General features: G+C 41.9%; 1 protein-coding gene and 1 long non-coding RNA gene across 6 annotated transcripts in view; one reads left to right on the plus strand and one right to left on the minus strand.

Moving 5' to 3' along the window:
- LOC148223983 (uncharacterized) overlaps window positions 1-13421 on the minus strand; it is a 42909-nt gene extending 29488 nt beyond the window's left edge. Inside the window, exons 1-2 of the long non-coding RNA XR_015803223.1 lie at window positions 2894-13421; window positions 1697-1813 (exon numbers count right to left, since the gene is read on the minus strand). This is a non-coding gene — a long non-coding RNA (uncharacterized LOC148223983). The remainder of the gene's footprint in view (window positions 1-1696; window positions 1814-2893) is intronic.
- FBXW7 (F-box and WD repeat domain containing 7) overlaps window positions 1-15304 on the plus strand; it is a 193370-nt gene that overhangs the window by 145380 nt on the left and 32686 nt on the right. Inside the window, exon 1 of one of the 5 annotated variants that reach the window (XM_014890690.2) lies at window positions 14202-14478. The exons of 3 other annotated variants lie outside the window; for them this stretch is intronic. In XM_014890690.2, coding sequence (XP_014746176.2) covers window positions 14320-14478 — 159 coding nt within the window. In that variant the 5' untranslated portion in view covers window positions 14202-14319. Of the gene's footprint in view, window positions 1-14201; window positions 14509-15304 lie in introns of those variants that run through there. One more of the 5 variants, XM_088163743.1, reaches the window with a different exon arrangement.

The following is a 15304-nucleotide window of genomic DNA, read 5'->3' on the forward strand; positions in this document are numbered from 1 at the left end:
GCTCCTTTCAGAGAGCCACACAAAACTGCCATCTGTCTAACTGCTGTAAAAGCAAAAGCCCACCATTCCTAAAGTAGTTGCATGTAATATGGTAATGTAACCAGCTATCATGAACAGGAAAGTGAACAAAGCTCAGTTAGTGTTAATGTTCTTGCTTCTCAGTATGTACACCTGCTGAGTCACATATAACTTTCCTCTGTGATATGGCAAATTAAGTACTTAACATTTTTTTCCCTAGGTATTTTGCATAAAGAAGCACAAAGCTTGTTCGGGTTTTCCGGTTAACAGGATGCTACCTTGAGAGCACCTATTGTGCTCTTCAGGACTGAGTAGCCCACACATCTTGCCCCAGATGTGAGGCTTATCTGTCCTAAAGGAAGAGAATTTCAGAGGGCTCTTTGAAGGACTGTGCTGATAAGGAGGCTGACATCCCTATCTTAAATTGAAAGGTACCTTATTGTTTTAGCTTTTAACCCAGTTGTCTGCATTATCTAAAATGCCAGAATTTCAGGGAAGGTTAGTATCTCCTGCTGTCTTTTCCTTGACAGATTGATTGCTCAGTCTAAACTTGAGGCTGTTGGATTCCCTTCTTAAACTAGCTGTCCACCAAACTTTCTTTGTATTAATCAGAATCAGTAAATATTAGCGTACTGTGCATAATGCACATGAAAAGACTTGTTGCTGTGGTTGTTTTAAAAACCCCAGAGCTTTGCCATATGACTTGTGACCAGGTAGCATGCTCATGCTGACTTACTTAGGGGGAACACCTTAATTTTTTTCAGTCTTGCATAGCAGAGAATGAGGGTTGCTCAGTGCAATGTTGCATGCAAATCCGGAGGCTACCTGCTGTTCCTAAACATAGGGAATTAAAATAATTTGTAACCAGGAGAGACTTTGGATGAAGTTTGCCAGAAATCTAGTAGGAACCAAAATAAAAGAGTCCCTAGTACAGGTCAACCAATTCAGTTTTTGGAATCAGCATAGCTAGGAGCTCCTAATCCCTCTGGTGATAGTGGTCTGCTTTCTAATTTTAGTCTCTTTCAGTTTACTTGTAAAGCACAATAGACCACTGGAAAAAAAAAATCTGCATTTTAAAAAAGTTTTTGAAGAGCAGGCATGAGTCATACCTGTCCCTGCAGGCCGTTAAAAAGCTGCCAACAGTTAGCTGGGAAGAAGCCTTTTAAAATGTGTTCATGCCAATTTAAATCACTTTACTCAAAAGCATGAATGAGGTTGTAGTATTCCACTAAGACTGGTGTTACCAGATTTTAATGAGGAACTATATTTACACAAGCAGCAAATGAGTTCTTCCCAGAATTTTCGTTTTAATCAAATATTCCTAAACACTGTCTATGATTTTACATGGGACAAAAGTGTACATTATACAATCTTGTCCTAATGGGGAAATTCAGTTAACAACTGGGCTGTGTTTAAATAACTGCATAGAAATTGAAATTTAGGTTCATCAGCAAATTATCTGGTCAATGGCTTGCAGCATATTTTGTTGAAGGTAGTAGTAAAATGGGGATTATTCAGGTCTGGCCAGTTTTCAACCCACAAGTTTCTTGTGTCTGAAACTAGACTAAAGTGAAGCTTGTGTCGAAGGTTAAATTAAAAGGGACCTAACTAATGACGCTCTGCACTTCGATTTTTTTGCCAACGTTTTGATCAAAAAAATGTGAATTCTGTTAAATACCAGACTGCAGGCTGGTGCTCTCATCCTCCTCCCTCCTGCTTCCCTTTCCCACTTCCATTCAGTCTCTCCCTGTCACATCAGCAGGCCTATGACATACAGCAGGATATTCTTCCATTTCTGTAAGAAAGATTGGCATACGTAAACCAGTTTGTCACTGATTGAATATTAGAGATGGAGTATGATAATAAAAGGAAAGTGAGTAAAAAAATCCCTAGAGATTTTTCAGAACATTGCTGGCATTGCTTAAACAACGTTATAGCTGATAACAAGCTTTAGTAGTTGCTTTCAGCAAAATAAAAGGAATAGGAACTAGGACATATATTTGCACAGGCTTTATTACAGAATCTTAAATCTCTCTTCTAGTGCACTAATTTCAAATAATAGTTTGCAATAGTCTGATTTTTTCCCTCTTAATTTTAAAATAGTTTTAAGATACTTCCCTGTACAACCAACCACATTGGTGACATAGACTATTCCTTGGCATTTTACTTTGTAGCATTGGTAAATCAGGAACATTAAATGGACTGTATTTCCTTAAATAATTGGATTTGTGGAATACTGAGTCTCCATAAATGCACAGATTTAAAACCGTGGGTGCCATCTAATTTTGTGGTTACAAATGAATGGAACAGCAAACAAAAAAATTTGAAATCTTTCATTTACTCCGTCCTGTCCATAAATAAAGAAATTGTAAGCTTCAAAACCCAGGAGTTTAGTTAACTATCTTGCTGTTTAACCCACAGTGAATGGATTGGTTTAGGGAGCACATCAGTTCCATTACACTGATCTGGCAAGTTGATAGAAGTTTTTAGAGAAATTATTAAATATGTGATGTCTGAGGTTATGTGAAGGTTGCAACATGCAGTTTTCCTTGAGGGTAGAAACGGCATTTTGGCTTGTAGCTTTTTTTAATTCAAGTAGAAATGTTATAGCTTTATAACGGATATATATATGTAAGTTTTTATTGAACAAAATGCTTTCCCAAAAGAAGCTTAGACGTAACAGTAGACAGGTATGGTCATTTTCTTCTTTTATACTATAGTTCTTAGGTTTTATACAGGTAGCACTGTTTGAAAATATCTCTGAAACACTGTGAAATGTGTCACCTATTTTGTACTTCTTGAATTCTATGAAACATCTGTTACAAAGAGTCGTGCTGATAAAGCTAAATTCAGTGTAAAAAAAAAAAATTATTACCAATTGTCATCTCTCTCATATGGATGAGGGACTCGTTACCCAAAGTTGTGCAGTGCTGTGTCTCTTGTAGAGGCAGGCAAACATGCTGTGTGGTTTCTAGACTGGCAGCACCTGTTTGGGGAAGAGTGATTTTAAATGGGGCAGGTTTGCTGGCCTGTGTGCTCTGACTGTAGCCCATTTTGACATGCAATTGCACAGCACAAAGTGAATGACAGTGGGTTAGCAAGCCTTCAAAGCATCTGGTGTGATCCTGGGATGCCTGGCATTCCTTTCTGCTCTGCAAAGGTTTGGCATCCATCCTCTACTGCAGGAAGAATGTACTCAGGAGAAACAAGCTTACAGGGCTCCCCCACGCCTCTGGAGAGGGGAGAGTTGTCATGGCAATAAATCATGAGGGTTCATGGAAAAAAAAGTAAATTCCTTTCTCTCTGCTCTTCCATGGAGCATAGGCATGGGTTCAGTGAGAAAAGGAAGCTGGATCAAGCAGGTAGAATGTGCAATTTTATAACCACCACTGCCACTTAATGCTAGGGCATGAGAAAAATGACCATTTCCATGTACCAGACACATTCTGGGCTGCAAGGAGTCTGTGTCCTACCAGGTCATAGTACTGATCAGACTGATCTGACCTGACTGATCTGGGATGCACCGACAATTCTGTAGCCAAAGGCAATGTAGGCTGAACTGCATCTTCCCTGTAGTGGCTGCTTCCAACTGCTCTGCAGATGCGGGCAAGAATGGCAGAGAAAACACCAAATATCCTCTAGATAACTTGCTGGTGCAGGTATTACACAAAGCAAAGGAGAAGCATTACTGGACCTGGTGCTTACCAATGCAGAGGAGCTCATTAGACAGGTTAAGACTGGAGGCAGCCTAGGCCACAGCGACCATGCTCTGGTTGAGTTTATGATCTTGAGGAAGATGGGCCTGACAAAGAGCAAAGTCAGGACTGTGAGCTCCAGAAAAGTGAACTTGGAGTACTTTAAAGAATTAGTGGATTAGATCCCCAGGAAAACTGACTGTAGGTACAGAGGAGCTGACCAGATCTGGCAACTCAACGCAACAGAACGATGGGATACCATCCAGCAGGACCTGGACAAGGTTAGGAAGTGGGCCCATGAAAAACTCTGGAGGCCAGGAGTCCAAGTGCAAGGTGTTGCACCTGAGTAAAGGCAATCCAGACGTGAGTACAGACTGGGAGATCTCATTGAGAGCAGCCCTACAGAGGAGGACATGGGTATTCTGGTGGACAGAAGGCTGGATATGAGCCAGCAACGTGCTTGCAGCCCAGAAGGCCAGTTGTGTCCTGAACTTCATCTAAAGCATTGTGGGCAGCAGGGCGAGGGAGGGGATTCTGCCTCTCTGCTCTACTCTGTTGAGACTCCACCTGCAGTGCTTTGTTCACCTCTGGGGTCTTCAGCACAAGAAAGACATGGGCCTGCTGGAGCAAGTGCAGAGGAGGCCATGAAGATGATCAGGGGGCCAAAGCACTTCTGTGAAAACAGGCTGAGAGAGCTGGGGTTGTTCAACCTGGAGATGAGAAGGCTTCGTGGAGACTTCACTGTTGTCTTTCAGTTCCTCAAAAAGACTTATAAAAACGAGAGAAAGTCACTTTTTATGCAGGTAGGTAGTGACAGGACAAGGGGGTACAGTTTTAAACTGAAAGAGGAGAGATTTAGGTTAGATGTTTGGAAGAAATTCTTTACCCAGGAGCTAGAGAGGCACTGGAGTAGGTTGCTCAGAGAAGTTATGGATGCCCCATCCCTGAAATTGTTCAAGGCCAGATTGGATGAGGCCCTGAGCAACCTGATCTAGTGGGTGGCATCAAAGACCACGGTGGGGGGGAGGTTGGAACTAAATGATCTTGAAGGTCCCTTCTAACCCAGGCCTTTATATGATTGTGTCCTGCAGTCCAGATGTCCCCTGCCTTGTAGATGCTTGAACATTGTATTGAAAAATGCTTCCTCTGAATTCCAGAGAGGGAGAAAACATGGTTGAGGATAGGAAAGGAAGGAAGTTACAAGGTGACAATAAGTCTTGTTAGACTGTGATGCTGTGGAGAAGGCAGAAGGGAGGAGGCTACTGGGGAAATACTAGGCCAGAAGATTGCTACAGGAAGCACAGGGCAAGAGAATGGAGGACCTTGAGGATGGTGTTTGCAGAGAAACACGGAGAAAAAGATGGAGAGAGCCTGGGAAATTCATACACATTCAACAGCACAATTGCCTCTCCAAAGCTGAGACTCAAGGATCCTACACTTCTGTTACCAGCAAACTGCCCTGGCACATCACATTTCATCTTCCTCTAAAGTTTTTGCACCAAAGGTGGCATCCTGCTGTGTTTCCTCACTGCTGGTTACCCACAGTGGTGGGTTGTCACATGGAGGCTCAGGCTGTGTTCCATGTCTTTGGCACACTGTACAGGGAGTCAGTGTGTTGCCACATGATGGGGTGAATTCCCTTGATGCCATAAGATGGATGCTAGGATGGCATGCCTAAACCATTGGAATGTTTGCCTTTGTAAACTTGATGCACGTACACAGATGCAATGTATAATAAATCACTGCTCAGACACTGTTTGTGTGTTTCCACAGAATCTCTCTTATTTAGTAAGTACCATGCACCAGCTGTCTTGTTAAGCAGCTTTTTTGTAGTAAAAGCATCTTATTCCTGTCATTTCAAATTCTTTTGAATGCTTGGTTTTGTAACCTTTATACCCCCTTTAGGTAAAACAGGTAGGAAAAGTGATTTGACATTTTTTATAGATTTTTCTTTACATTCTTCCTAAATCCTTCTTGTTTAATGTGTAATTGCAGAATACTTGTCTGTAGCCTAAAGACTCACAACTAACCCGTTCTCATTCTCATGTACCACAAATGACAACAGAAACTATTTTGTAAGTAAATTTGTATAGATTATGCCAGATAAACAAGCACTTCTCTTGGTAATTAAAATTAAGCTATCTCTAAAAAAAAAAAAGGAAAACTTAACAGAAAACAGCAGTAGATACCAGTCCTGCATTTGTATTCAGTGCAAAGGACAAACATTTTTGGTAAGCCTTCCAAGTCCAAACACACATTTCTTTTTCTGTACAAAGGTGATTTACCAACCTGTTTATATTCAGTGAAAACAGTTTGAACATTGGTGTTCAAAGGCAGAAATGCACACTTCTCCAATTTAGAAACATTCTTGTCAATATAAACAAAACAACTCAGCTCTCTATTTGAAATACTGGAAAAAGGAACCGATCCCTATTAATTTTTTCTGTATTGTGTTTGTCATCTGTTAATCAGCAAGAAGGGCTTGTGCTTTCAGTGTCTGAGAACAGTCTCTAGTGCATGGTTTTCTAACTTTATAGACTACTGTCAAATGCAGAATCTGTAAAATTACTATGATAGGAATCTAAGGTAAAATTATTTTAAAAAGACCCCAGGCAGTGACTGCTATCTTCATATTGTGCCAACAGACTACCCTGTGCCAAGGCGGCCTCTGGTTGCTGGTGTGGTGTGGCAGCCACTGCCCTTGACTTCAGTGGTGTGTATGGACATCTGGGAGAAGAGTGGGCCAAGGGAGAAAAGTGGACTGGATGTGTGGTGCCAGCTTCCTCCACATTGCAAGTGTGGGAGCCAGCAGCTTGCAGGGGCTGCTCTGCAGGGCCACTCAGGCTTGTCCAGTGTGTAACAGGCAAGGCCATCACTTCCAGAAATTTAGAAATGTCCTTTGGTCTCTGAAGCAGCTGCTGCTGTTGACTGTGACCCAGAAGCACAGCCTGGTTCCAGGAGAACTTGAGTGATTATCACAGCTATTACTGCATCTATAAATAGAATTAATCTTACAATATGTTAAGTTTAATGATATAATAAATAGATTACAGTTAACTTTAATAGGAGTGCAATGAATGAAGACGCAGTTCTTATGAAGATCTGCTGCCATTAGAGAATGTTTTGCAAGATGTATTATATGTAATACCTTCTTCCTTTGAAAAATGAATAATCTTACAATTTTGTACAAAACTCAAAAAAGCAACGCATAATGTTCTTGTTGCACAGAAAGCAGAGAAGAATGTGAAAGTGCAGGTTGCATTATCAACCTTAATTGTGCTCCTTATGAATATGCACTATTAAAGAAATGTTTATTATATGCTAATATTGCTAGTTTTAAAACAAACCATATATTTCTGTGTAGTAAACTTGCATGTGGTTACAGTCACAGGGAATTAAAAGCAACAGGAAGCTTAGCTGCACTGATATTTTATTTTAATTTATCTTTTTCTTTAACAAGAAGAAAAATGCTTTCAGAAGAAAAATGTTCTGTTTTTGTTGGTTTTATTCAGTGAAATATATAGAGTTCTAATGAGACAAGCTTCCTGGAGTTACAACATGACATTTTTAAAGAAGGTTGGCATTGTACCCCCTGCCTGTGGTTCACCTTGTTGTTGTTTTGTGGTAAATCTTTGAATGTCCATTTATCACAGACTGAAGTATATTTTTCAAGCAAATAAGTTGTTCTAGTGATAATACAGTTCCTCTGGGTTGGGAGGACAAAGCCCAAACCCCACAGTTCCTTGCCTTTTCACCTAGGGCTGTAGTTTTGCAAGTGTTCAAGGTAAGGTAGCTCTTCTGGGGGCTTGGGGAGTTTAAAAAGGAGAGAACGGGCTGTACCTCTCACTATACAGGCACAGATTTGTGTGTGCCTGTGCAGTGAGGAAAATGAGGAATCTGACCTGGCTGGGAAATAGCCTAGCAAAAAGGTGACCCAAGGTCAGTTGCCACTGTAGTTGACCACAGAGCCATACAGTGAAGGCTGTGGTGGCATCTGAAAAGTGATTCAAGGATAGAAATGAATGGCCAAGGGTAGCCACAAGTGCAGGAACTGTTTGTTTCTTTCATTCTTCCCAGTGGCTGTGCTGGGTTAAATGCACATGAAGCTATAGCTGAGAGAGTGATGCCTCTAGGTGTAAATAATAGGCTTATCCTCTCTGCATGGGACACTCGCATCATAGTTTCTCATACCTTTTTCTCAGTGGTGTGGCTGGCTCAAGGAGTTTGTGCCCTGCCTGTGAATTGCTCATTTGCTTCTGCTGGCTCAATTGTTTGTGAAAGCATGTGGAAATTGAAACTAGCAACTAGTTCTGAAAGAAAGAAAAAAGAAAACCCCAAGAGAAAATTTAGACCCATCTCTCTTCACCTTGCATCAGTTAATGAATTGGTTCACAGGGTGTTTCTACAGATGTTGGTTCCTGCAGAAATAAGGGCAAGAGCCATTTGGGTACAGGAATGAGCAGGTGAGACTGGGACATCTTTAAGCTGGTGTTATCACCAAGGAAGAGTGCCTGGATCTGTTCCTTTCCTTGATGGGCGTATGACAGCTTTGGCGGTACTCCTTTAAAATAACCTAAGCATCGAAGCATATGTTGCAAATTCTGTGCCCAGCTACAGAGAACCAGCAAAGATGACAGGATATATGACCTTCAGAGAGGAGTTCTGCTCTGCTGGAGACACAGTGATGCCATATTACATCAAGCCTGTCTGTGAAATCTCCCTGCTCTTAAAGCATCATTTGAAGTTTATTATAAACATCCAATGCTGAAATCTGTTATATACACTTCATGTTTAAATCTTTTTCAAAGCTATTTTTTACAGCCATTAACTAGCACACCTTTTGAATTTTATCACAATGTATTTAGAACTCTATTTTTTTAAAGGCAAATATTTTAAGAAAAGGGTTTATAGGAAATCTCTGCTATATATACCTTTAAAATGGTATTTGTAATCAAAGTTCACACTATTCTAATAGGATCAGGATTTATAAATAAGTATTAATTGATTTTTTTCAGTTGCTACCAATACCATTTCCTCCCTTGCATAAAAAAAGCTGAAAGTCTTGTTACGATTTTGTTTGACTACAGTACCTTACTTTGCATGGAAATCACAGATAATCATGCGTGGGGCATTTCATTTTGAAAGCAGTCTTCAAAATGCTTTGCCAAGAAACATTATACGGTTAGTGAAACACGTTTGGTATTACCCATCATACTTCATAATACATGTTCTCCACTCCACTTAAGCCTTTGGAAGGCTTCATGCAACGTAGTGTAATGCCTCTCTGTTTCCTTCCTCCCACAATAGAGTTACTGTTTTTTCACTACATCCTCCTGAACCTTAAGTTCATCAGTATTATAAAAATACATCATTTATCATTAAGCTGTTGATTAGTGCACGTTGCAGTGTCCCGAATTGCTTGTATTACACTTGAACTACACATGATCATAAGTGTAAATTTCTTCCTGTAACTGTGTTCAGGCAAACATGCAGGAGTGAACCTTTCTAAGCTTGCTGCGCACATTATAAACAAATTGAGCAGAAATTCTTCTATCTGAACAGCTTCCAGGGAGCTAAGTTGCTTTTGTTCTTTCCTCATAGCTATAATGTAGCAGCTGTTGGTCACAAACTGGTGCACCTAAAATAATTTCTCCAGATCTGTTTTGTGCCATCAATACTAATGGTATATTCTACACAGTTACACCTGCGTGACAGGTGTATCCTACACTGTACCCTTGAACTTCCTTAGCCAAATACCCATTTTCCTTAACTGGCGAGTGTGCTAAACCTTCATCTCACCCTGCTCACAGATCTGGAATTTACCCATAAAATACTTCCAGCTCAGCAACTACTATACGCACTAATAAATGTCAAATCTGTAGCCTGTAAGGCTGCTGCCTAGCCCAAACTGAACTGGGAAAAACTGTGAGAACATGGGATTTCTATGATCCCAGTGGATCACTTGTGTAATTTCATAATAGTTCAAAAAGAAAAAGATCTGACCATAAAAGTAGTGCCTTTTTGTGGAAAGGCCCACCCTGAATTACTTTGAAACATGTTAAACACTTGCTATCATGTGGAATATTTTTCTCCTTTTCTGAGATCTTATACATGCTGTGCTCTAGCATGTGCCTTTCTCACTGGGTGAGTGGGAACTTCAGCTTTTAAATGTAGGTGTCTCTTGCTAAGCTGTAGTTAAATGTCTAAAGCAGATGGTGGAAATATCCCTCCGTGGGGCCAGATTCTTGTCTGAATGGGAGCATTTGGCAAATTAAATGAAGTATGTAGTTGGATGAATAGGTCAAATATAGAAGACAAAGTGCTGGCTGCTGCAGTTGCCCAAACTAGATTACCAAGCAAAAGGGGAGTGTTTAAAGCCTAAGTGGGTCCAAATTTGAGAAAGGGAAAAGCAACTAAGCATTACTGTCCTTCTCAGGTCATCTTGACCATGTCCTGGGTAAATGTTGCACAGCTAAGTATTTGGCTCCTCCCGATTAGGATGTTTGATTTCCTGGATAGAAAAAGCCCTGCAATCCTATTAGACAATACACAAAAATCCCTCTGAAATGTTTCTAAAGGAGTCAGTCTGCTTAGCATCTGCTAAATGTGCAGAGTACACAGAATCCCTTCTGGCACTGTCTTGAATGATGCATTTACCAATATTAATGGAGATACCAAACCACGTTGTTCCACGTTCCTCCTGCACACATTATGCTCCCCTCACACATGTGTGTGTATGTGAAATGCCAGTTATGGTTTTTGCATTCCCTGGTTTAAGCGCCAGTGTTTTTTCAAAATGCTGACTGGCCATTAACACAGCCAGACCATCCTTTGGTCTCTCCACTCAAAAATGTAAAAATGTTTCTTCAACTAAAAAAAAAAAAAAAAAAAAAAAAAAAAAAAAAAAAAAAAAAGCCAAAAAAGTTGATTCTTTGGTCTATTGCACTGTAATCTCTGTTCTTCTGGGGATTATATAGCTCTGCAGGTGATTTCTATAATTCATTCTAGTCTTTCATTAGAAGTAATAGATGGTCTTAATTACAGCATGCCACATGACAAACTGGTAAATGTGCTAGAAGTGTTGCCAACAGGAAAAGAACTGGATGTTGTGAACTTTTTTTAATTAAGAGTTGGCAGTACTGATGGGAAATAAGATTGGAGTTGTGTCCACTGAAAACTATGTAATTTTGATGTAGACATTTTTCTAAATGTCATGAATTGTAAGTTGTTTGTGGTTTTAAGAACTTGAAAAATTATTGTCAGCTTAAACAAGGTAAGACAAGCCTTTGAAATTAAATATATACCAAACAGGGAAAGAAACATGGTAACTTTTGATTTTTCTCTTAACATTGCTTTAAACTGTAGTCTTCCTCATTGTACTTTGATTTGTGATGAATGTTTACTTTATACCATTAAGTATTCTTCAGGCATTAAGTTACTGTAGTAAATATTATTTCAAATTGTTGATAGAGATGTAAGTGAATGCACCATTTTTGCTACTTGCTGTCAGGCTCTCAAAAGCACCTGCAGGGTTGAGGTCTTATTCCTCCACCTTTGTCTCTCTCCCTTGACTTTCAGAATCACCCTCTCCTCAGAAAAAAATCGTGTAATGAATGCACCACACTCTCCCTTGTAGGAAATTAATTAAGGTTTTGCAGAAGTAATGTGGAACTTCCTAACCTGGGAAGACTGAGTTCACACAACTTCACTCTGCATCTTCTGGGAAAATATAAAGTCCTTTCTAGACAAGAATTTAGAAGTGGGATTCTAACAGTAGGTGCCCTCAGCCTTTGGTGGAGCATGTTCTTCTCCAATAACTAGGGAGGGCCTAGGCTGTGGTTAGGCATTTTGGGGAAGAACAGACATCCAACTAGAGCAATTTTGCAATTACCTAGAGACTATCAAACTTAGTTTGAGATAGAGGGAATGTTTCTTTATTTGTGGAGAATCAAAAGTGGAACCACTGCAGAGAAAAATGCTAAAAATGTGAAATCCAGAGCCATAACCATATGCAACTTTTTTCTCTGAGAAAGGCAGATTGCTAGATGACAGATGGTCATTGTTCAAATGTCACATCTATCTGTGATATCTGTATCTAAAATTAGGAAAAAACCCTAATCTTTTGTGCAGAACAAATACCTGACATACCAAGTTTTCTACCATTAGCAAATGATTGTTGGGGTTATTACATGGGTCCTGACTGTGGCAAAGTGATTAGTAGTTAAGTCAGTGGGTTTTTTTACCATGAGAGAATATCTGCCAGTCATGATCAAAAGAGAAGTAATCTGCAATAGTAGTACTTCAAAAGAGAGGAAATTTGTAATTTCTAATTATTATTCAACTCATTGACTGCTTAATTCTGAAGCACACTTTGTTCAAAAGATAAATCTAGCCATGCTGTCAGATTACACTTGCCTTTGGTCTGGGGGAGAGGCTAATTCCTGGGGATTTCCTTCCTGCTCCTGCTTCTATGCTGGAGCAAGAGTAGCCATCATTCCCCCTCTGCATCAAGTACATTCACTGATGGGAGAAGGGGCAGAGATAGCTGAAAGCATCACAAGGCATTAGGCAGGCACATATATAAAGTACTTCTAAGTTCTCAGAGTGATAATGTTCAAATTCTTTCCTACTCTGATGATCTGAGTATTAATTTGCTTCCTGTGATTATTTAATGTATATGTGCAGCCTGTGGTTTTTTTCCTTTCCCCTTTGTATGTGATGTGCTAGCAAAGGAAAGCAATAACAGTCTCCTGGGATATGTACAGCTCTGTTAATATCTGAGGTATGAAGTCAACTCCAGACCATTTTGTTCTCATAAAATATACAGCACTGCAGTTTAGTGGATAATGGCATAAATGCCAAGATTTGATGGGCAGAACCATTTTCACTGGGAAATGTAAAACCCTGTGAGGAGTCAGTGCTGGATGGGAGATACATAAAACCATAGAAAGGCAGAATCTCTGTGCTGTGGGGGTAGTGATTTCACATTATCTGGGTGTGCTAACACCTGCCACACTTATCTACTGCTAAGTAATAATACATAGGAGATTTTTCAAAGTACCAATGAGGAAGCTAATGGGTTTCACAGTTCCACTCCTTTGGATGTGTGTTCTATAAAGGTAAAACCTTTTTTGTACTGCTTTGGATGATAAAGAAGATGGTTTCCCCTCAGGTCAGTAGGAACGGACTGCATGCTTCCTTCTGTTTGAGTGCATCGGTTTGGAGGGCTGCTGAGCATCTCCAGTTTCCACTGGACTTGGGGAAAATAATAGGGGAATGCTGCAGCTTCCGATGATGTTCAGGGTATGCTCTGTCCTGAACAGAGCAGAAAACTTTGCAGGAGGGGAAAAAAACCACAAAAAACAACCAAAAAACCACCCCCCCCCCCCCAAAAAAAAAAAACAAACCCACAAAAACAAAAAAACCCACCAACCAATTAAAAAAATGTGGAAGCGGAGGTCCCTTGAGTCGTCTGTACAGAAACGAAAAAAAACCAACAAGCTACTCAGCTGCTGTGCGGGTTCCAGGTATCTGTCTGAGAGCCCAGACATATGTCAGGAACTTCAGTGCCCTTGAATCGAGCAGTAAGGGTGAACTGGACAGATTTTTTGATGTGAACAATGACCAAAAAAGGAGCGTTCTTAGCAAGTAATTACCAAGGGATTTTCTTGTGCTTTCTCTGAAATACAAGTGAGAATCCTGCGTAGGATTTGAAGCCCGAGCTAAGATGGCTTGGTGCCGCCCAAGAGCTGCCTTGTACGGAAGAGGGGAGTGTATGTGCGTCCAGACTGTTCCAGGTGCGCGGGGAAGGCTGCCTGCCTCCCTGCTGGGGAAATCCCGCTCCTGCCTCTGTCAGCTCCGCCGCGGCTCTGCTCTGGATTAGTATTTTAATGCATATTAAATAATTGCTGGATTCGGGTCTTTCAGTTCCTAAATCTTAAAAAACCGATTATTCTATTGTCTAGCCAATAGAGGGTATTTCAGCATCTTTTTCCCTGGCAAAATTGTAGTGTATTTCAAATGATTCTAAAATTACCCGGACTTTTAAAGGACCAATTTGGGTCTATCCACGGAATGCAGTCATGGACGAGTCCAGCCAGGCCCGCCGAGGGCGATGGTATAATTATAGTTAGTAGAAATGAGCTTGTTTTGCACCCGCTTGGAAAACCGTGGAGAGGGTGGCACTGAGAGAACAGAGCGAGGGCTTGGTGGCAGCCCCTGCCTCGGAGGCGGTGCGGGAGAAGTGGGAGGGGAGGGAGGGAGAAAGGTGAGAGGGGAAAATAGCCCCAAACCCAGGCAGCACTGTTTTTTTAATTATTTTTAAAATTTTTCCTCGCCTCTGCGCGGAGTGAGGGCGGTTTCCCGCCGGCGGGGCCCGCAGGTCCCTCCCGGACGTACTTCCCGCAGTGCCGCGCCGCCGCTGCGGAGGCGGGCGGAGAGGGAGGGACAGGGAGGGACAGGGAGGGACGGGGCGGGTGCGGGGGACGGGCGGGCTGGGGGAGTCGAGCTCAGCGCAGGCAGGGTAGGGCCGGGCCGGGCCAGGCCAGGCCAGGCCAGGCCAGGCCAGCCGGGCCAGCAGCGCCGCCGCCGACTGCCGTGCCCGAGCATGTCGGCGCGGGAGGCGGTGACCTACCTGCCGGAGAAGGGGCTGTACTGCCAGCGCCTGCCCGGCCGCCGGGCCCGCGGGGTGCCGCCGCCGCCGCGCAAGGGGAAGCGCGCCGACACCATGGGCTTCTACGGCACCCTTAAGATGATCTTCTACAAAGTGAGTGGCCGCCTCATCCTCTTCCCGCAGGTGCGCGGCCGCAGAGGACAGGGAGGGGCGGGCGGTGGCCGCGCGTCCTCCGCGCCGGCGGTCCGCGGGCGGAGACGTGCCGGTAGCGGAGGGCTGCCGCCGGGCCGTAGCTGCAGTCAGTGCGCTGCCGGGGAGCGCTGCCAGCGCTTGGTAGCGGGCGGTGATGCAGTATGCAGTTTGCGGCCCCTTCTTTTCATTTTTCAAAATATTTTTTGTTTTATTTTTTTGATATACTGCAGTCTCGGTTAGTTTAATAAATTTACGTTGTCTGAAGGAGTTGTGTTTTCCTAACGACAAATTATATGTTTAGAGCATGTTTGCTCGACGGTTTCTGTGTTTTGGTTACACTGATGTCTGAATCTTGTCACGAGACCTCTCTGTTATAGAGAAAGTTTTATCTTCTTTATATAATAAACGGCGTTTAGCACCTTCTGAGATACTGAAAGTCAGTCTGCGTGGTGGACCCCATGTGAAAGTTGCCTAAAATGTCTGAAAAAAACCCAGCCAAAAGAAACACGTGAAGTCATTATTAGGCAACATAATGCATATTGTTTTCTTCGCTAACGTGAAATAATAAATCACCAGAGCTAATTATTCTGCTGTTAGCTTTCTGTTTTTTATTTTTAAGGTGTGCTTTTGAAAAACTGCATCTCCCTCTTACGAGAAGCAGAGGAGGAGTATGATGATGATAACCTCTCAGAAAGGCAAGCTGGAAATAAAAATTTTCCTTACACAGGAAAAATCCTTTCTGAAAAGACTATCATCAAATACTGAAATTCGTTCTCAAACATCTTAC

Source organism: Sturnus vulgaris, chromosome 4 (assembly GCF_052056855.1).
Source record: "Sturnus vulgaris isolate bStuVul1 chromosome 4, bStuVul1.hap1, whole genome shotgun sequence".
Lineage (NCBI taxonomy): Eukaryota > Metazoa > Chordata > Aves > Passeriformes > Sturnidae > Sturnus > Sturnus vulgaris.